This window comes from Netta rufina (genome assembly GCF_964035555.1).
Source record: "Netta rufina genome assembly, chromosome: 2".
NCBI lineage: Eukaryota > Metazoa > Chordata > Aves > Anseriformes > Anatidae > Netta > Netta rufina.
The window spans coordinates 18,435,152-18,456,193 of NC_140124.1; the positions used below are offsets into that span (position 1 = coordinate 18,435,152).

The following is a 21,042-nucleotide window of genomic DNA, read 5'->3' on the forward strand; positions in this document are numbered from 1 at the left end:
TTTGTGACCAACCTGCTCCAGAGAGCTAGCCATCAGCAGGATCATCTGAGAGCATCTCTTTGTAAGTACCGTGATGGCACACACAGAAAGCTGAGTAGACTTCCCATCAAGCTCATTTATGGCAGTTTCTTGCTGAGATTGTGACGATGTGCTACGAATTGGCTTTTGACAGTAGCCCTTTCACAAAATGCTGTTCTGAAGCAGGGAGATTAAATATAGGTTTGCGTTTGTTAATGCCTCTTCAGAGCAGAGCCAGGAGGTTGATGCAATGTGTTTTGTAACAGACACTGATTTGAAAAATTCAGACGTGTGCTCAAACTCTTCTTCAGGCAAGCACATGTTCTTGGGGAATGAGGAAGTCGCTGCTTTAAAGAAAAATACATCCTGGCACTGCAAGCTTCGGTGCTTTCAACGCGCTCCTAAATACAGGCTATTGTGTTTAGATTTGAAAGCTACTGTTTCTATTCCAGGTCCTAAGAAAGGCTCTGTTCTTGAGATGTTGTCTTATTGTTTCAAGCTGTACCAGTTCCTCTAATGAGAGGTTATTCCTTTACCTAGAAGCTGTCTCACCTGTTCTCTAGAGGAGTAAAAATACCACTAACTCTATCAGAGATTATGTTAGCATTGCGGTGTTTAATGTACATTGTTCAGACTTGCAATTTGTATGTAATTTTTCTGCTAGAGAACACCAAATGCTGCGTTTCTGATCTACAAAGTAATTTGGGATGTGTCAAACTGCGCTTGGATGGAAATTAAAACAGTACTTAACATTTTTGTAACTAGAGCAGTTGATTCAGAATATAATTATTTTGCTACATTTCTTAGACACAGTCATAGTTTCTTAGACATCATCTAGTGTGCTTGTCTGAGACTTGCAGCCAGCTTGAAACCATTTTTCTCTTTTTACACCATTTCTTCTAGTGTAGAAAGCCATAAAGATAATTCATCTCCCAGCTTGGGTTAACTAGCCCTGTGAGTGAAATGGAGAAGTTCTTTCAGTACTTAAACTGATGCAGTGTGTTCGTCCACCAGCACAGTTTAATGCTTTGGCCAATGCTATTGCGTCTGTGTCCTTTTCTGCACAGATTTTTTGTAGTGAGTTGCCACATGAAAAATTACTCTAAATGGATCTGCTTAAAACATCCTAAATCTAAGTAAGCATCATCTTGGAGTTTATTTTTTTTTTTCAAATAAAAGAAGTTTACAGCTGTCCTATTACAGACTTTGCAGGCATTCAGTAACATCCCATAGACTTTTCCTCAGAGGTGCGGTCCCATTTTCCAAAGTATCTAGTTCGTCCTTACCCTAGAAAGCTTTTAGGTCACTTCATTCCTCTATTAATTTGTGAATAACTGAGAGAAGATGAGCCAATTAAAAATATTTGACCAGACTTCGGGAACTGAAGTGCTGTAGAAATAACCCGAGTGTCCTCTCTCTGCCTGCCTGGAACCAGATGCCTTAGGAAAAGCCAGGCCAGGTGTGTGTGATGCTGCGTGTTGGTACTTTCCACCCTACATCTGCAACTCCACAGCACTCCTGAGCCAACTGTGGTTTTCTGTGTGCTCCACGAACGTGTCCATACTCCTTTACTACAGTAAAGATCTGGTATCCAATGCTGTGTATTGGTTTAAATAAAGATTTGCCAGAAACTTTACAGCATTTCACTGCATGCTATTTATAAAGCTTTATTTATAAACAACATACAGACAGACTTTGCTTTTCACTTAGCTCTAAGAGCCTCATGTATTTTTTTGTTGTTTTCAAAACCAAGAAGTGGGTATTTTTTTCTGTGCTCTACTACGTGTTTTTCCCCAAACTTCTGTTGTAGTAAAAGTATTTGGGTAGTTGCTGATTAACGGGCAGGATAAATTAATCTGACTTCCAGTGAGTTCCGCTTAACCTTCTTTTTAGTTTTGTTGTTGCCAAATAATTCTACTTTAAAAAAAAAAAAAAAAAAAAAAAAAAGAAAAAACCAAGGAATTAAATTAGTAAGTTAGAACACGTCAGGTTCTAAAATGCCTAGCATTAGTTGAACTTGTCAGTCATTTTATTGTACCTACAATGGTGTTCTTCTGCAGTGCTGAAAGTAGAGGTACAGAGGGTTTACCTTCTCAGTGCCTACCTTGATAAGCTACTTCTGAAGGAGTAATGAGTTTTCTGCCTTTTTTGCAGTGAAATAGGTGCTCATCTCCTTGCCCTGCCTTTGTGCTCCTCTCTGCAGGATGTTTAGGCTCAGAAGAAGGCCATGTAAATACACACAAACAGAATGCAGTTACATTGTTGGAAATGGAAAGTGAGTTCATACACACTTGCACAAGAAGGGTTATGGAAGGAATAAAGAAAGGTTAGCAAAAAAAAAAAGTGTTTTCCCCATGTAATAAAGAAATATATTCTTTTCCTTGTAAGAAGAGACACGCATTGAGCAGAGAGAAATTGAGAACCTCAGATTTCTGCAGCGGAGGTTATTGCTTGTCAACCCAAAATGTGTGGCTACCTTAAGGGCAAACAGTGGCTGAACGCATATGTTTGATGTGGTGTGGTGTAAGGAAACTTTAGTTTTAGCAAGAACTCAGAGTAGTCAAGATGAATACAAAAAAAAATCTTTAGCCATTGGAATAATTTGTTTTTTCCTACAAATTACTGGCTAGCTATTCCAAACTGAACATATAAATGTGGTAGCAGTTGAAGTAAGAGCTGACAGATGCTTGTTTTTGAGGGACTCTTGCTTCCATTATTTCAGCGATAGCATTGGCACAGTTTTCAACATGTCATCCATGCTTCTAAGATAAGCATCAATCCTCTGCTTTTTTCAGGTTTTAACAGTGTGGCCTGCCAAACTGCTGTTGCTCCAGGCTGAAAATTTCCATGTTTCTTATCCAAAGAACAGTTTTTAAATCATTGTGATGTTCCAAAATAGAACAGCCCAAACACAAAGTTACAAATTAGTGCTTTAAATGCCGTTAAAACGTGTCTGTAACTTAAAAGTCGACTTCTAATTCAAACCTAAAATGTTAAGGCAATCATTCATAACTTTTAGAAGAGTTTTAATGGAGTGGAAGCATCAGGCTTGCTTTGTAATGGGTAATGTTTTCAAAGTAGAAATCATCCTTAGTGTATCATTATAACTTAAAATTGTAATTACGGGTAATAAAGGAAGGCTGTAAGGGTTCTTGGCCAAAAAAAGGTATATTCACACCTGTATTTTTTGATCATGTGGCAGGATAATACTGTGATTAGGGACCTTTAGAATTACTTTGTAGAGATGGATAGCTATACATTTTGCTCAACGCTGAAATAAAAAACAGATTGTCATAGATCAGCTTGCATTAAGAATAATCTAGGCCAGCCTTTCTCTGTTTTTGTGAAACTCCATCGCTATAATAAACATTATTTACATGATCACAGTAGCAGAGGGCTGGATTTGGTGGTTCAGGGGGCTTGATCCCATCCTGTGTTTCCACAGCTTACAGAAATGAATGTCATGAGCATGCAGACCCGTTTCCATTATATTTGTGTGGCTACATAAGAATAATTACATAAAATAGGTACATGAAATGTTTCTTTGTAAAGGCAGCCAGTGCTGTCAGTAGTGTGTACTTAAAAACTAGCAAACAAAAAAGCTTAAACAGTTCTTAGAAGAATGAGATTGCAAAAGGCAGCAAGTCGTGGTGAGTCCAGGCAGTAGTGCATCTTCTCCAAATCCTGTTCCAGCCTTCCAGATCTTCAGCTGCTGGAACTTCTGCTGCTGCTGCTTGAGGAGTGAAAGATGCTGCAGCTCAGCTTCCAGCTCTGCTACAAGAAGCTGCTTCTGTGAGATACACATATTAGTCCTTTCTGCTATTTCATGTGATAGCAGAATTAGTTCCATATGGTTTATTTCTGACGGAACAATTCATTTGTCTTTCATTGGTTATTGCTGGCCTTCTTCCTGTGCAGATGAACTAGTGTACTTGGGTCTTCATATCTGACTGTCTTCCTGACAGACTTTTCAGAGAAAGTTTGTGAATCAGCAGGTCTGTATTAATACATATGTGTTCAGCTTAAATTCAGCTCCTTTTGAAGGAGTCTCCTGTACTTTGCTTGTGCCAGTGCCTAAACAGGTTTTGCTGACCCCTGGTGTCCTGCTGCCACAGGGGATAGATCTGGTTCCTCGGCCACACCATGCGGGAACTGCTGCACGCAGCGAGCTGCAGGAAGCTCAACTGGAGAGGGACAGAGCATGGACTGGGCACAGGACAAGGCTGAAAAGCCTTCATGTGCCTTATTTAAGAATAATGCTTTGGGGCTAGGTAGCATCGTGCATTGTGGTGGTGTTGTGGTATCGTGTCCCATGAAGTTTCTGAATACGATACAAGGTCAGTACCTTCAAGGAAAAGGGCTTTTGATCCTTTTAATGGCACTTCGTAGTTTTGTCCCTGCTTTTATGCCATAAGCAAACAAAATTGTTATGTAAGAATCATTTTTAAATTACACCCCCAAAGCAATAATCTGTTGTTTATGAGAGCAATACTGAAGAAATAGAGAGGCAAATGGTTGGAATACATTTTGTAATGATTGTCAGATAAATGCCAGCCCAGTATATGGATGCTTTCACGCCTATGCCTTCCTTGAATGAAAATAACATTTTTAATGACTGCTTTAGCACTTTGCTTTGGAGATAGAAGGCAGCACGAGCTGCCTCCCTTCAGTTACCCTACTGCAGAAGGTTATTTATAAAGAGCAATCAGAGTTGCAATTCCACGAGATTGATGAGTAGCCAAAATTGCGTGGAGTATTACAGAGGCACCTTTAAGCACGTACCTAATCCAAGACTTCAGTGTGGCTTTCAGAAAGCTCATGGTATCAGAATACTCCTATCCTCTTCAGTGGGGAGTTTGGGAAGCATACACCCAGCTCTACTGGGTGTAAGCTTCTGCTCAGTTACTAACTTTGTATGATTTGAATCTTTAAATCAGATAATAGTCTTTGGTAAATTATGTACTTGTTGAATTAAGGTTTGTAGCTGTATACTCACGTTGTTTATAATGAAGTCTAATTAAATTAGTGTTGTAAATGGTAATGTGCTCTACAGTACGCTTACTAAATAATACAGTTCCTTTTTAAAAATCTTTTGAGATGATGAGATGCTGCTTGCAAGACTGCCAAGTCTGAAGGAGGGTAAATATGAAAGCTGGTTTTAGGCTTGGGAAGTAAATTTTTTTCCAGTCACTTTCTATCACAAGTGAAGAAAGATCAGGCAGTGTGAATCCCTAAGGGTTGGTGGGAGAAACCACCTTCCTCTGTTGATGATAGTCCAAGAGGATTAGCTTTCCTAGACTAAATCTGGGTCTTGAATTTGCTCTCTGTGCTTATATTTTTATGATTCAGTTAACTAAACCATTTTTTTCATTAAAAAAAAAAAAGGCAGTCATAACTTTGAAAATGGGGAACTCTTAATGCAGCCCCAGTGCAATGCAACCTGTAGAAGTCCATCACACCCAACGAGATGCATCTGAAGCTTTTGAGTGAGTTGGCTGATGTCACTGCAAGGAGGCTATCATCATCTTTGACAGATCATGAGGTGCCCCGGTAATTGGAAGACAGAATATCAAGCACCATCTTTAACAAGGGTGAGAAGGACAGTCTAGGGAATGTAGTCAGTCAGCCTCAGTTCAATCCTCAGGAAAATCATGGAGTCAGCCCTCTTGGAAGCTGTTTCTGGGCACATGAAGGAGATGTTTGGGAATAGTTAGTGTGGATTTACCGAGGGGAAATGGTGCTTGACTAACCTGATTGCCTTTTGTAGTGAGATGACTAGATCTGGGAATGAGGGGAGAACAAAAGGTGTCACCAGCCTTGACTTTAGCAATTCTTTTGATCTGGTCTGCAACGTGGAAAACTGAGTCATGAGTTGTAAGGGATGCTGGCTGAGGTTTCATACTCCACCTGGATGCTGCTTACAAGTGGCATTCTTGAGAGTCCGTCTTGTTTAGTTATCTTTATTGGTGACCTAGATAGGAGATGTAACACACTCGTCACATCTGCAAACACCACCGAACCAGGCCATGCAGTCAGTGTGCTCAAGGGTATGGCTGTTGCTCGGCAGGACTCCGTGCAGAGGGTTTGGACAGGAATGTCTCAACTCATTAACAGCAAATGGTAAGATCTGCCCATGGGACAGGCTGACCTCCTGCCCTGGTGCAGGCTGGGGACTGTCTGCTTAACAGCTCTGCTGAAAAGGACCCGGAGCTCTGTGTGGACGGGAAGCCAGACGTGAGTTCACCTGGACGGTGAGGAAGGCTAAAGCCAGCCTGGCCTGCATCACTAGGAGCGCAGCCAGGAGATTAAAGGAAGAGTTTATTGCCCTTTGTTTGAAGACATGGAGGTTTCAGCTGGATATAAGGGAAAAAGACATTCACCGCTTGGTAATCAGTGGAGCACGTTCCCAGGGAGGTTGTGGAATCTCCATCCTAGGAGACTTAGGGCCCAGCTGGGCAAAACGTCTGAGGAACATGGTCTGAATTCAGTGTTAGTCCTGCTTGGAGGAGAGGAGGAGATTGGGCTAGGTGACCTTCTGAGGTTCACTCCCAGCTGAATAATTCTGCAATTTATTTAGATTATAATTAAGGCTCTCAAAATGTGCCCCCTCTTGTCTTGTGAGTTTTCAGGTTGTTAGTTTAAAACCTTCACATTAAAAAAAAAAAAAAAAAAAAACACCTTAAAACCTTCAAGTTTAATCCTGAAGGGCTGTTCAGGAGATCCAAGCATAAACAAACATTAAATACTAAAATAATCATGAATTTGTAATGGATCAGTGTGGTATGATATTTTATGGTAGGGTATGACACAGATCTCTGCTCTCAAAAAGATTTTTTGTGTTTATTCCTTCAAATCTTTTGAAACTTGGGTTATTTGTTCCTTAGTTCCCCGTGCATGGGGACAGTACATGCGGACAGTGTCCTCTGTCATACTTCCTCACCTGTGTAACCCTGTTTTGAAATTGTTAGGTACCCTGCAGGTATTGAGCCTGTTCAGTGTAAATTTAAGAACATTATTAGTATTTTTTCAGTTCACTTGCATGGTGTACAGAGACTCCCATCCTTTGTAGGCCCCTGATCTCCAGGTGCATGGTAACAGAAACATACATTGTGACACAAATTCCTCCCTGTTTTAGCTAGCAAATCAGTTAATACCAACCATAACTGTATTTGGAGCTTTTTTTTTTTTTTTTTTTCCTAGAAGTTTTCAGAGTCTTCTTATAAATGTTTTTGCACTGACAGGCTGTCCCTGAGAGCCACCAGTTGTAGCTGTTCGCCAGGTGCGTGCTTGTGGTCCTCATGGCACGTGGGCAACCCAGACCAGGAGCAACTTCCCTTTCCCCAGGGATGCTCTGCCTCCGTGCAGTGGTCTCACTGGCTCATTTTCTGGTAGTCAGTCTTCTGGGTCACTTCGTAGAAAATAACATGGAAAAAGTGGTATTTGTAACCTTTTCTCAAATTAAAAGTTGAAGTACTTTTGAAGACTTTGACCTCCTTGTTACAGACAATTAAGGGACACCAGTAATCCTCGAGGTGGCAAGCTGAAAGAGAATTACTTTGTGTGGCTTCTCCTCTGGCTTGTTTGCTCTACGTGCTTCACAGCCTTTCATACACCGTCATTTCCACTGACTGAGCAGAGCGTGTCCTTCAGGTGCTCAGCAAGGAGTTTTGCGGTGTGGGTCCTCTGATGAGTTAAGGAGAAAAAAGGAGACATATAACAAACGCTTAGGGGAAGAGTCAAAATATAAAGGTTATATGTAGTTTTTTTTGTTTGTTTGTTTGTTTTTGTTTTTTATTGAACAGCAGTGGCGATGTTTGCAGTGCACTGAATCAGTCGGCAGTAGCTCTGTGGTACACGTCACCGTTTGTTGTACAGTCCCTTTATGTTATGTAAAGGCTTGCCATTAGCTAACCTTCAGCCTCAGCAGGGACTCAGTTACCCTCCTGTACCAATGTCATACACAGTTTTGTTAAAGCTTCCATCTTTCTAAAACACCTTTAACTTTGATCTGTGCAGGGTTTAGATCCCCGGTGAGGTAAGTAACACCCTTGGGGGTTGGTGGCAGGTAATTCATGCAGGGATTAGACCCCCTGTGAAATAGGTAAAGTCGCTGGTAGCATGTGGCAGGGCATTAGCCTGAGTGCCCCACTTCTACCCCAGTTAGGGTCCCGGGTGCCTTCCTGCTTTTTCTCTGGTTAGCAAACCATCCCTGGCTCACAGCGGAGCGACTGACTCACTGAGCGCATTATTGGGTTGCGTGGAAGCACAGGGAATCGTTTGGAGGATTTCAGGTCTGATGCAGAAAGAGCAGAACATTTGCCTGGCTAACCTTGTTTAAAAATAGGAATTTATTCCCCGCTTCTAGCGTGCCTCCAAGGAAAACAAATAGAACAAACTCTTCAAATTGCTACTGACAAATGGAGTATTAAATTCATCAGTGTTCTTTTCTGCTGCGCTGTGAGCATGCTGTGAGGTTTAATTCTATTTCTTTTTTAGTAAGCTGAACTGTCACCATAATTATTATTTTTTAAATGCATTGTTTGCTCTTAATACATGTGAGAATGAGATCTGGGCAATTTGTAACAGGAAGATCTCTGTACAAGGCGTGTGTCTCAGGAACAGACTTCATCATGTGATTAAATGATTACAACCATATATAAATTGTTAGACTTGAAATGAAGTTCTTAATGTAAGAGAATTCTCAGTTTTAGGCAAACTTAACTTCCATCTTTTTTGGTACTTTCAGCTGTAGACTGGAAAATGGGAAATCTGATATAACGAACTGGCAAATAAGTGTGCATTTTTTATTTTTACAGACACAATACTTTGCATAAAGCACTTCTCTGCATATGATAAAATTCTTATTAAAAGCTTTAAAGAATTTATCACTTTTCCTTCTTTTCTCTAAGTAGCTGTGATGATTTATTATCCTGACTTGGTGATACAAGAGTCAAATTCTTTTCTGTTCATTTAAAAAAAAAAAAAAAAAGGGATATTGAGATGCTACCTATACAGAAAAGATCTTCAGCTATTCTGGAAGCATTCTTCTGTCTGGCAGCACATATTGATACTGAAGTGCATCGGTTGGAGGAATGATACAGCTAATTAATCTTACCATACGCTCACAATTCAAGCAGTGAGATCATGTGCTATATAAATGTATCTTTGGCACATTGAAAAGGTAGGAAAGAAGAAAAATAATTTTACAATGCCTAAGTAAAGCTTAGCAGGGAAATATTTCAATTGTGATAGCAAGAAAATGCTTTTCACCATGAGACTGGTTTGCGTTGCATTAGGATGGCATCCAGACATGCTGGCTGGGGACCCTTTGTGCTAAGCCCTGCCTGCAGGCATATAGGAAAACCAGCCCCAGGGAAGGACTCTGCCTCATCTGTGGTGCTGCTTACAGGCTGGACAAGCTCCTTGCAGCATCCCTGCCCAAACTTGCTGGGAGAGCATGGTTCTTTTGTGTTCACAGCTCATGCAGGCGTATTTCAAATGTTAGCACTTGTGTAACTTTAGTTTGAATAGAGGCTGTGACATCTCGAGAGAGGTCTGTAACAGAAATAACTTAAAGCTGAGCACTTCCAGTTTATGTGGTATGAAATAATCTGCCTTAATATTGTTCAGTGGGTGGAAATAATCACTAGTCAATGTTGGTGTGCTTCTCCACATGCTAGCTGAGCAAATGAAATAGACAACAATAGGACAGTGAGCTATTGTTGTTTGGAAAATGGAAGTATAACTGAGGTTCTTCCCATCTCCTAGCTGCTGGGTAGGAGAGGTATGTAAATGCTTCAATTTATCACTGGATGCAAATAAAACTCAGAATTCATTCAAATTCTTATGCCAGGGATTTGCTGTGAATTATTTTGCTTTCCTTTTTTATTCTTGTTCCTAGTTTGCAGCTAGCTCTGGGGGCGGATTATGCTTTTAAAAAATAATAGTGATTTTTAAAGTTATATGTTTTTACATTTACCACTTCAGACAAAGTAGGGCTGTCATTGCTAAATCTTTCAGTACTTCAATCATTTGCCATCTTGTTTTAAACTTCACCAAATTTTGATGGTACAAGTGCTGCTTTTAGCAGAGCTGTCAGTGACTGTTAGAAAAGCACAATGCCGCTTACGCAGTTGTGTTTGCACAAAGGAAAGAATAAACCTCTGTTTGTGAGTGTTCATTGGTTTCAATGGGCTTTTCAGAAGCACTGCATATCACAATTCTTAGCACCTAGGGTACATTCATACTCATCATGGCAGTGCAGTCCAGCCCCTGCTCGTGACTTGCTTCTCTCCACCCTCTCTTCTGCCGGAGGATGAAGTACGATTATTTGTCTCGTACTCCTGATGTGTGCTAGAAGATGTTACGACTCTTTGCTCAGAATGGTTGAAAACACGTCTTTCAGCTTCTTCCATCTTGCCAGAAACATGTTAAATAGTAGAAATCCGTAAAGCTTTTTGGACTCTTTCATGATGACCCTTGTGACTGTTGAGACTGTGAGGTGCTGGGCATGTGCGGCATGCGATCGTTTGTATGAACAATTAGTGGAAGAAATAATTGGTATGTAGTGGCGCCATCTTTTTAAAATTTGAATACTTGTTTATATGTGCGTTGTTCAACAATACTTGATGAATATGTGGGGGATGGGGGATTGGTTCTCTGGGTGCTAGATACCTGTTTCAAATGGTTTTTGTTGATTTGGATCTTGGCTTTATTATTTGAACACTCACTGAAACCAAATAGCTGCTGGTAGTTGAAATGCCCATGTTTTATTGTAGGAAATCGTACTTCACTGTGTCCTGAGTTTAGACCTATTGATGTAACAGGTGTTGTTCCTCACACACATGTATACAAGCAAAACCAGACTACTTGAAAATCGTATTATAGGAGCTTAGCACAAAATTCCTATTTCATTGTCTCACAGTAAAATCTATGATCAGGTATGATGCTCTTTGCCCTTATCTCTAATGTATAATTAACAACCTTAATTAAGGATTTATTTAAAAAAAAAAAAAAAAGACATTTAACAGTATATGTTGACTGGATTCTTGATGTTTGTATGAAAGACTTAATTTGAGGTACTTAATCTGATATTCCAGTAATGACAAGTTTAGGCAGCTATTTAGTTTGAGCATTTGGTTCATTCATTTAATATGTTAATTTATTACATATTACCTTTGTAGATGAACCGACTAGTCCTAGTATTGACCATGATATTGCACACATTCCTGCTTCTGCTGTTATTTCTGCATCTGCTTCTCAAGCACCTGCTATAACAACTGTTCCTTCCAGTCCCACATCTCCAATCCCTTTAATTCGGCGACAGCTTTCTCATGATCATGGTGAGTGGTGATTTGATTTTCTTTCTACGCTCCTTTTTTCCTTTTACACTCTGGAGATCAGGTGTGAAAATTGTAATCTCTTTATTGCTTGAAATCAATTACAGAAATGTGATTCACTTTCCTACATACTCAAAAATTTCTGCTTGTTTATAGAATCCATCAGGCCTAGTGTCCTAGATAGCCAGCCTACCACAAAACCGGAGAGATCAAAGTCATATGATGAAGGATTGGATGACTACAGAGAAGAGGAAAAATCGTAAGTTCATGATAAATGTCAGTTAATTTGAAAATATTTTTAAAGTGTGCAAAATCTCACTTTAACATCTGTTTTTTTTTCCAACAGATCCATTAAACACGTGTCTAGTTTAAAGGGGATCAAGGTAAGTATATACATGTAACAACTCTAAAAAATTATAAATATTACTGTGGCAAGTTGTATGAATTATACACTTAACCTGTACAAAGTGATGTATTAAGCAGACATGAGTAATGGTATTTCCTCCATTGGTACTATATGCATCACGTAAGTAAACGTGGTCTGTTGTTTTGTTGGCGCCCCACATGGTGCTTGATTTTCATTTACCTCGGCCTCAGTAAATGAAGCATTTCTATGATGTACTCCTGCAAAAGTTTGCTAATGAGAGTCTATGACCCCTTCAGCGTGTCCCAAAGTACCCTTGGGAAGTGTAAAGTCACTGTTGTTGCATTATTCTATGGAGCCATTAGAAATCGTATTTTCTGAGAGGGATATTGTTATAGGCTTTTTGCTGAATATGGTGTCAGTTTTTAAAGTGAGTAGCGGAATAGAATAGTTCAGTTGGAGAGGACCTACGAAGATTGAGTTCAACTGTGAGACCACTTCAGGGCCAACCAAAAGTTAGAGTGCGTTATTAAGGGCATTATCCAAATGCCTCTTGAACACTACCAGGCATGATCTTGCATGTAGAGATCAAGAGAAATGTATTTAGAAGTACACTGTGAGGTTCCTTCTGTGATGTTCTCAGGTCCCAGACAGTCAGAAATCTTCAGAAGACTCTGGTTCCCGAAAAGATTCTTCTTCAGAGGTCTTTGGTGATGCCTCCAAGGAAGGATGGCTTCATTTCCGCCAGCTTGTTACAGACAAAGGAAAGGTACCTGTCACTTACTCTTTTTAAACCTAGCATAAATATTTACCTGGTGGAAAAATGAGGTAAAAAACTTGGAAGCTTTCTGGTTATGCATTTTTCACTAATGTTTCTGGGATGTGAGGCTAAAGAAATCTTTAGACCCATTTGTTAGTGAATTAGTGAATTCCTCAGCTTCGTTAGGGGCTGCATTCTGAAATGGCTTAATTTTGTATTTCAGAGCATCTGCGAAGTAAACTCATTTCTAACAACTAATTAAGTAGAAAGAATCAGTCCCTTGGTAAATGTAGTGTTTTTTTTTGTTTGTTTGTTGGCTTTTCTATTTGCTAACAATGAAAAAAGCTCTGATTTTCATCAATGTTGTGGAGATGAGTTCAGATTAACCTCCTGCACGTGTATGGGCTAACACTTAAAGAAAAGTAGGAATTTGGAATTGCAGTGTTACGTAAATACGAGTCTGACTTGAATAACGTTTAAAAGACTTGGGCAAGAATCCACTAAATATTTTTTGCTCTATTTGTTTTAATGCCTCTGTAAAATTTTTCACGTTCTCTGTTTTGCTGCTGTCGTATGAAAACTCACACTTAATGGGTGATCAGGGAGAGCAGGCTATTGAGCAATTCTGTCCTCTAACACAGAGCAGTTAGTGAGTCACACTTTTGGGTAGGCTTTCCACGACTCATCCTTAAGGATGGTATAGAAGGTTATTCTTCCTTTTTAAAGCTTTTTAGAAGTAGTTTGTTAATGCAGAAACATTCATTATAACAAATAACCAAACTTACTTACTATATATTTTTCAGCGAGTTGGTGGGAGCATTCGGCCATGGAAACAATTGTATGTTGTTCTTCGAGGTCATTCACTTTATTTGTACAAGGATAAAAAGGAACAAATGACCCCATCTGAAGAAGAACAACCTATAAGCATCAATGCTTGTTTGATAGACATCTCATACTGTGAAACCAAGAGGAAAAATGTATTTAGACTCACCACGTCAGACTGCGAGTATCTGTTTCAAGCTGAGGACAGAGATAATATGTTAGCGTGGATTAAAGCAATACAAGACAACAGCAACTTAAACGATGAGGTAATCATTCTTGTCTTTTAATTGATTAAAAGAAAATACAATCATTTTTAGTACTTCAACAAAAGAAATCATTTGCAATTAATTGATCAAAATATGTGCAGGAGCAAACAGGAAAACTTAAAAGGCAAGGCAGTGAAGTATACTGAATTTAAAGAAAAAAAGCCTGATAATTGATAATCAGAGAACAGACTTTTGAAATAAATGAATTAGTATAATTGCTGATTTGACTGCAGATGAACTTTGTATTAAACTGATCTGTCAAAAATCCCTAATTTTGCAAAAGGTAATTGTAGTACAGAGCTAGTCTGTTTCATCTTCAAGCTTGTAGTGTGTGCAGTGGCATGGTGTGATGAGTTTCTCAGTAATTGAAAAAGGAAACTTTGAAAGATGTTTGTTTCTTTATATGTAGTTGTTACTATGAGTTATATGTTAATGCTAAATGCAAGGCAAACATATGCTATTATACATAACATATTAGTATCTGTCCCAAAATAATCTTCAGTGTATCTTCATTACACACTTTAATTTTCCTCGTGTTTTTAAAGTGTTCTGTACTTACTGTTACCAAGGACTGCCCATTAGATTTTTAGCTGTACTGAAACGTTAATTTTTCATATGTGATCTGTTGATGGGGAAGATGAAATTGTATTCTGGAAATACAAACTATTGTATTTTGTAAGATTTGTAAAGTAAATCTCAATTCATTTTATAGGATACTGGTGTCACTAGCAGAGACCTAATTAGTCGAAGGATTAAAGAATACAGTACAATGATGAGGTAGGTAAATTATATGCTGCCAGTAGTTTCTGTATGCTTGTTATTTAGCCTCTTTTTACTGAAGTAACATATCATGCTTCAGTTCCTCGAGCAGCAAAACAGAGCCATCTCCCAAAACACCTCGTCAGAGTCTAAGTATCAGACAAACTCTGCTTGGAACTAAAGCAGAACAGAGAACCCAGAGTCCACATTCTCCGAAGGATGAGTCAGAAAGGAAGCTTCTAACTAAAGGTTTGTGGGTGTTTTTATTTGTTTGTTTGTTTGTTTTTTCTCATTTCTTTAGTTCCTTATTGCCCCAGTATGAAACTATCGAGGTAATTTATTTAGGTTCTTCCAAGTGACGAATATACATACGCAAACCAAATATTTACTAGTGCTTATAGCTGCAGCTTGGAGAAACTCATTTCTTTAACTCTGTTGTCTAGATGTTATGTTAGATGTACCTCAAGTTTACTCATATCCCTAAAGGTTTTCATTGCAATCCTCAGGAAGGTTTTGTGTGTGGTTTATTTCTTCCCTGCATTCATATTTTAAATATGCTGTTGAACTAGAGAAGAAGGTGTATTTTTTTTTTTTGTATTTGTGTTTAAAGTATAGAAGTTCAATTATTGTATTTTTCCCAGAACAAAATTAATACCTGCTGAGTTCTGAAATACTAGAATCTTAAAGCCTGGCATTGCAAACTTGAATTTGTGAATGAACTTTGTCAAATGTCACAAGCAAAATCTTTTTCAAAGAACGTGTAGATTCACAGTGTCTGATCTGACTGCTTTAAGGATGTTGCACACAAATTCAGGCAACTTCCCGAAACGATCTCTTTTGATCAGCTACTTCTGAACAATTCAATGTTGAATTTAAACTGTGAGTGAATTCTGTTTTAGCTTACCAACAAACTCTCCCTTACTCATTCTGTGTGCTGCAGATTATATAACCTAAATTGCAGGTGTTAAGTGAATTTTACATTTACTGAAAGAACATTTCCAGAAATAGTTGAATAAGAAGGAAGCAGTGTTTGTTGTATTAGAGGTCTTGCAGTACAGGATGAATGGGAATTGCAATTTGTTACGTGAATTGTATAGTGGAGAGCAACTGAATGTTTAATGTGATTTTGGATAAATAAGTGTTTGAGTCCTGTTTGGAATGATTTAGGAGTGACTGCAACCTAGTAATTAACTGAAAGTAGGTCTGCACAATGTAAAATGTTAGTGTGGCTGTACAACTTAATATCAATTTTGTGTTGCACTGTTGCTCAGTAGAGACTTAATCTTCCTTGAGTAAATGTTGTAGGTTTTAATTTTTCTAATGTAATTTATATACATTTAGTTTTAGAATGATGAAATACCACCTTATCATTTACCTACTTGCTTTTCTGAGTGTGGATATATTCAAATGTATTTTTTGAATCACAGAAGAGGAGGAGAAGGTATGTTCAAGATAGACTAATGTTTAGCCAGTTGTTTGCAAACGTGGCCACCAGGAAAAAAAGGGGTTAAAAACAAAACAAACAAAAAACACCCACAAAAATAGTCACTTTATCTTTACAAATGTTTCCTGTATTCACAGTAGCTTTTCTGACTTATTTTTCATATTTTTCTTTATTTCCTTACGTGTGTTATTACTATCAAGAAAAAGATGAGACAAGCCCACCAAAAGACAAGGGGACATGGAGAAAAGGCATTCCGAGCATTATGAGGAAGACATTTGAAAAGAAGCCATCTGCTGTAGGAACATTTGGAGTCAGACTAGATGACTGTCCCCCAGCTCATACCAACAAAGTATGAAAGGACTTTTTTTTTTTTCCACTGTGATTTTTGAAGTACTTTATGTGTACTTTAAAAATTTATATAAAACTTTTTTTTCCCTTCAGTATATTCCCCTGATCGTTGATATATGCTGCAAACTGGTTGAAGAAAGAGGTCTGGAGTACACAGGTATTTACAGAGTTCCTGGAAATAATGCTGCCATCTCAAGTATGCAAGAGGAGCTCAACAAAGGAATGACTGACATAGATGTTCATGATGATGTAAGTCTTCGATCACGGTATTTCCACTTTGAACTCCTGAAAACTTCTGGCTGTGTTATGATTATAGAAATATAAAGCATGTCTGTCCTTTCCTTCTGCATGTTTAGAAATGGCGAGACTTGAATGTGATAAGCAGTTTGCTGAAATCCTTCTTCAGAAAGCTCCCAGAACCCCTTTTTACCAATGGTGAGTTGTTTACCTCATGATTTTGTCTTTAGGAGATACTGTTGAATGGTTGTTTTAAAACTTCTGGGTGGTTTGAGAGAAAATCTGCTGGAATCATCTCAGCTCTGTTTTAAGTGCTCTCCTTTTGCCTTAAGGAATAGGGAGTCACAGTGATCATATAAATTAAAAATGACAACTGTAAATAGAGTTTTTCTAATTATGAAGAAATTACAAATAGTGTTCAAATATTGTGCCAAAATACCTCAGTGTATCCATTTTAATATTCACTTTGGCAGGCTAAAAAAAATTGGATCTTCATTTTTTTGTTCTATAACCTTTTTTTCTTTTACTGTTTCTGGAAGGATTAAGAGAGGGAAGAAAACCAAGTTCTGGGTGTTAACTCTGATTTGGAGGAAATAACCAGATTCTTAATGTTACTTCTTTAAAGTTCTACTAGAAATAATAACAAACACAGCAAAGGCAGAATGTGACTTTAGGGAATACAGTTTCTTAAACAATGTTGCCTCTGCAGTATTGTTTTTCATATCTGAGTTTAAACCAAAATCAACAACCAAAAAAAACCTCTTTTCAGGGGAGGGTGCAGATGCAGTCCCCTTCCACAACAAATTATGCAGTCGTGTTTCCCAAATTTGGGGAAACTGCAGGGCTCAGCACATCTGGAGTGCAGGGGATGAGCCTTGCCTTAGGAAAATCATCTGCCCGAATATGGTGTTTCCAGTCCTCACTAAATATTAGATAATACCAGTTCTTGAAGTTGGGACATGGTATCTTTTTCACTAAAAATTAAGAAACAAACAAACAACAAAAACAAAACCACTAAAAACTTAGATTTTAATTTGAAACAAAATAAAGTTTTAAATGTTACTGTTCCAATATTCTATGAAAACTGTTTTTTCTCTCCACTCTCATCTATATTACTATATTATATGCAGTGTAGTGGGCTAATTTATGACTTCCAAAGGTAATATGTATGTGATTAATTTCTGCTTTTTTAACAGACAAATATGCAGATTTTATAGATGCCAATAGAAAAGAAGATCCTGTTGAACGTCTGAAAACACTGAAGAGACTGGTAAGCTGAAATCGGGTGTGTTGTAGGTATACTACAACATTAGCATTAAATGTTTAATGTTCTGAATAGTGATTGTTTGTTTCAGATTCATGATCTACCTGAACATCATTACGAGACTCTCAAGTTTCTTTCTGCACACCTCAAGACAGTAGCAGAGAACTCTGAAAAGAACAAGGTACCAGAAACAAAAGTATAACGTACTTTGTTGTGTTACATTCATAAACCAGTTTCTCTGCAGGATTTTTTCTGCTGATTAAGACCATAACTTATTATTGTAGATAACATTAAGACCTTAGCAATGTTGAGTGAGAACATTTTTGGATCACGCTAAGGACTCCTTGAAAATATTCATGTGTAGCACAAATTAAGTTTATTCAAACTGATGTTAATTCTTGTGGGAATAACTGCTTCCATACTAAATATATTCCTTGTCTGTAAATTTCATGTAATCCATTTAGACACCAATGAGTGTATGTGTCTGGTTGGGGATTTCAACTAGTTTAAACAAACATTTTCAATTAATATGCTGCAGACTCTCGATGTAAAGCCTAGAGGAATGCATTATTGACTTTGAAGGTAAAATGAAAGTAGGTGTCCAGTAGCACCCTTGTTTAAAAAAAATCGCTCTTCTTTTTACTGTGCAAACTCCCACCAAATACAACATAAGTCCTTACTTCTATAAGATTTTGGAATATTTTGGAGTAGAAAGTTTGGGTAAAACTTAAGTGAATGTCTGAATGAACTGAATGAACCCTGTTGACAAAGGCTAGGCTGCATCAGCTTTGTGTGAAGCTTAGGTTCCTGGACACCTGGTGTCCAGGACTAGGACTGTCCTGAAGTGTCCTAAGACTAGGAATTGCTAAAAGGACACCTAAGACTAGGACTTGCTGTAATAACTCAAGTGTTTGACCTTGTAGATGCTTTGGATGGTTTAAAGAAAAAAAAAACAAAAGACATAAATGGTAGTGATCTTTCAGTTAAAATCATTATCAATCATAAAGTCATCTACATCTTGGACAGGGTAGAGTTGCTTCCGTGCATGCTACGGTCCTACTGTAAATGCAAATAATAGTATCCCCTTTTTTTCAGGGAAGGGTAGCTGAACGTAAAGAACGTAAATATGGGTGTGTTTATGGATGCTTACCTCAGGGCAGGTGACATGGTGCCCTGTTATTGGCTACCAACGTGCAGGGATACAACAAAAAATTGTGTGACGGATGCAGAATAGATGAACTCATGGCCAACATGAAATCATTTAAAAGATCAGAAAATGTCACAATTCAAATAAATTTGGTGGGTTCCCAGGTCTGCAAGGAATACCTGCTAGTTAAATTTGGATATACCTTTATTTATGTAGATACACACAAACATACACATATACACAACCTTTAGTATAATTATAGTTGTCATTATAAGGAAATTATAGCAAATGTCATTAAGAGCAAAGCCTAAAGCAAACATTTATTATGTTTTCAGTGTACTGTGTAAATACTGTTTAAATAATGTTAATACTATAGAATATGTAAGGCTAGATGAATGAGGTTTGTATTTTAATTACATGACATGCCAAAAGCCAGTTTAAGTCAAAGTGAGCATTAGGGGCTTGGGTCATTCTGTTTGTGGTTTCCTTCTTGAAGAACAGGGACCTCACCTTGTAGTTATTTTCTTCTGTGTCAGAACAGTGAGTGAGAGAAGTAAGCAAAAACAGATTCATATTCCGCTTCTGCATTTGTGGAATTATTTGTCAGAAATGTAACTTTAAAAGAAAGTGGATGATTAATGTTACGACTGGGATATGTCTGAGTCTGTCTCATGAGTAGATGTTGGGTCTATAGCGTTGGTCGCTGCCACCTCCTCAAAAGTAAATGTTAATTGAATGAGCTCTTTGTCAGCAGGCATAATATGCTATTTGATTACTAGCTAAGCTTTTTGTGTGTCATGTAAATATTTTTTCGGGGGGAAAAAAAAAAGCAGGGAACTACCAATGTCTTTTAATTTTTTTCTTCCCTTTTATTAAAAAAAAAAATCAGTGTTTTGAATCAAAACAAATAGTCTCCTCTCTACAGATTCTTCTTGAATTTTCTGGGCTTGTGGAGCTATTCGCTTGTGATGGATTAATGAAGGTTGAATTGTGAATTGCAGAAGTTTTGGACATCTTCATTTCGTCTACACAGATAGAAAACTTTTTGTGTAGTGTAACATCTTAACTGTAACGTTAACAGTAATGTGTTAATAGTAATGTGTTTTTTAAAGAAAAATATTTCTTGTCCTTGGCTAAAATGGTTCTCAAATATTATTAATGTTGTGTTAATATACTTAGTCCATGTTACTGTATTTTCTCCTTTATAAATGTATGATGTATGGAAATACTTCATTTCTTAGATGGAACCAAGAAACCTGGCTATAGTGTTTGGTCCAACACTCGTGAGGACATCAGATGATAACATGACACACATGGTGACGCACATGCCAGACCAGTATAAAATTGTAGAAACACTCATCCAAAAAGTAAGTGGATGCATTTCATTGTGTAAAAAGTAAGATCATATGCAGAGCAGCTTTCTTTTATTGGGCCACTTTGGGTCTGGTATTTGTCCTTTGAACTCCAGGATATAATTTTTAAAAATGTCCTTGTTTGATTGTTCCACATTTGGGTTTTGTGTTTCTTGTGGGGTTTTCACCGTATTTATTTTAAATTGTAGCATGACTGGTTTTTCACAGAAGATGATGCTGAAGAGCCCCTTGTAAGTATTGTGGCATAAATATTTGCATTTTAATTGCCTTAGTTTAGAATCTGCTTCTGCTCTCTCTAGAATGCCTGTATATTTCTTATTGCATCACTGTATGGTTTGCTCTTCAGAAGCACCTTTTTAGCTCTCCAGTCCTTACAGTAATGAATTTATTTAAAAGAAAAAGCTGTGCATTTGTTTAAAAACAAAACAAAAAAATATATGGGAAAATAAGAACACATGAGGAAAGCGTGTCCTCAGGTGACTAATGCAATTTTCTAAATGCTGTTGAATCATAATGACCTATTTGTGAAACGATGATGAAGAGATCTTTGTTTATTAACTATAGACAACAGTTCAGGAGGAAAACACTGTAGAATCTCAGCCAGTGCCAAACATAGATCATTTACTCACCAACATTGGAAGAACGGGAGTGTCTCCTGGAGACGTATCAGGTAACTCTTGCCCGGACAGCGTTAGTCCATAGGCTAGAATAACCTACTCTGTAAACTCACTGTAACTCTCTTTCTATTTTCTTTTACTAATCAATTGTTTTTCTCTTTTCTTAAAGATCATTAACACTTTTTAAAGATTTGAATTGTTGGTAATCATGCATGATACGTTAGAAAACTTTGTTGTCTAACAGGGGTATAATCATTAAAAGATGAGGCTTGCACATACGATTT

General features: G+C 37.8%; 1 protein-coding gene across 3 annotated transcripts in view; it reads left to right on the forward strand.

The window, feature by feature from the left end:
- Positions 1-21,042, forward strand: part of ARHGAP21 (Rho GTPase activating protein 21) — a 118,215-nt gene that overhangs the window by 91,635 nt on the left and 5,538 nt on the right. For all 3 annotated transcript variants that reach the window (XM_084282749.1, XM_084282748.1, XM_084282750.1), the window contains 15 exons: positions 11,202-11,360; positions 11,514-11,616; positions 11,704-11,740; positions 12,365-12,490; positions 13,285-13,569; positions 14,282-14,346; positions 14,429-14,577; positions 15,973-16,121; positions 16,214-16,369; positions 16,477-16,555; positions 17,554-17,627; positions 17,713-17,802; positions 20,010-20,135; positions 20,330-20,371; positions 20,706-20,811. In XM_084282749.1, the coding sequence (XP_084138875.1) occupies positions 11,202-11,360; positions 11,514-11,616; positions 11,704-11,740; positions 12,365-12,490; positions 13,285-13,569; positions 14,282-14,346; positions 14,429-14,577; positions 15,973-16,121; positions 16,214-16,369; positions 16,477-16,555; positions 17,554-17,627; positions 17,713-17,802; positions 20,010-20,135; positions 20,330-20,371; positions 20,706-20,811 (1,746 nt within the window). The remainder of the gene's footprint in view (positions 1-11,201; positions 11,361-11,513; positions 11,617-11,703; positions 11,741-12,364; positions 12,491-13,284; positions 13,570-14,281; positions 14,347-14,428; positions 14,578-15,972; positions 16,122-16,213; positions 16,370-16,476; positions 16,556-17,553; positions 17,628-17,712; positions 17,803-20,009; positions 20,136-20,329; positions 20,372-20,705; positions 20,812-21,042) is intronic.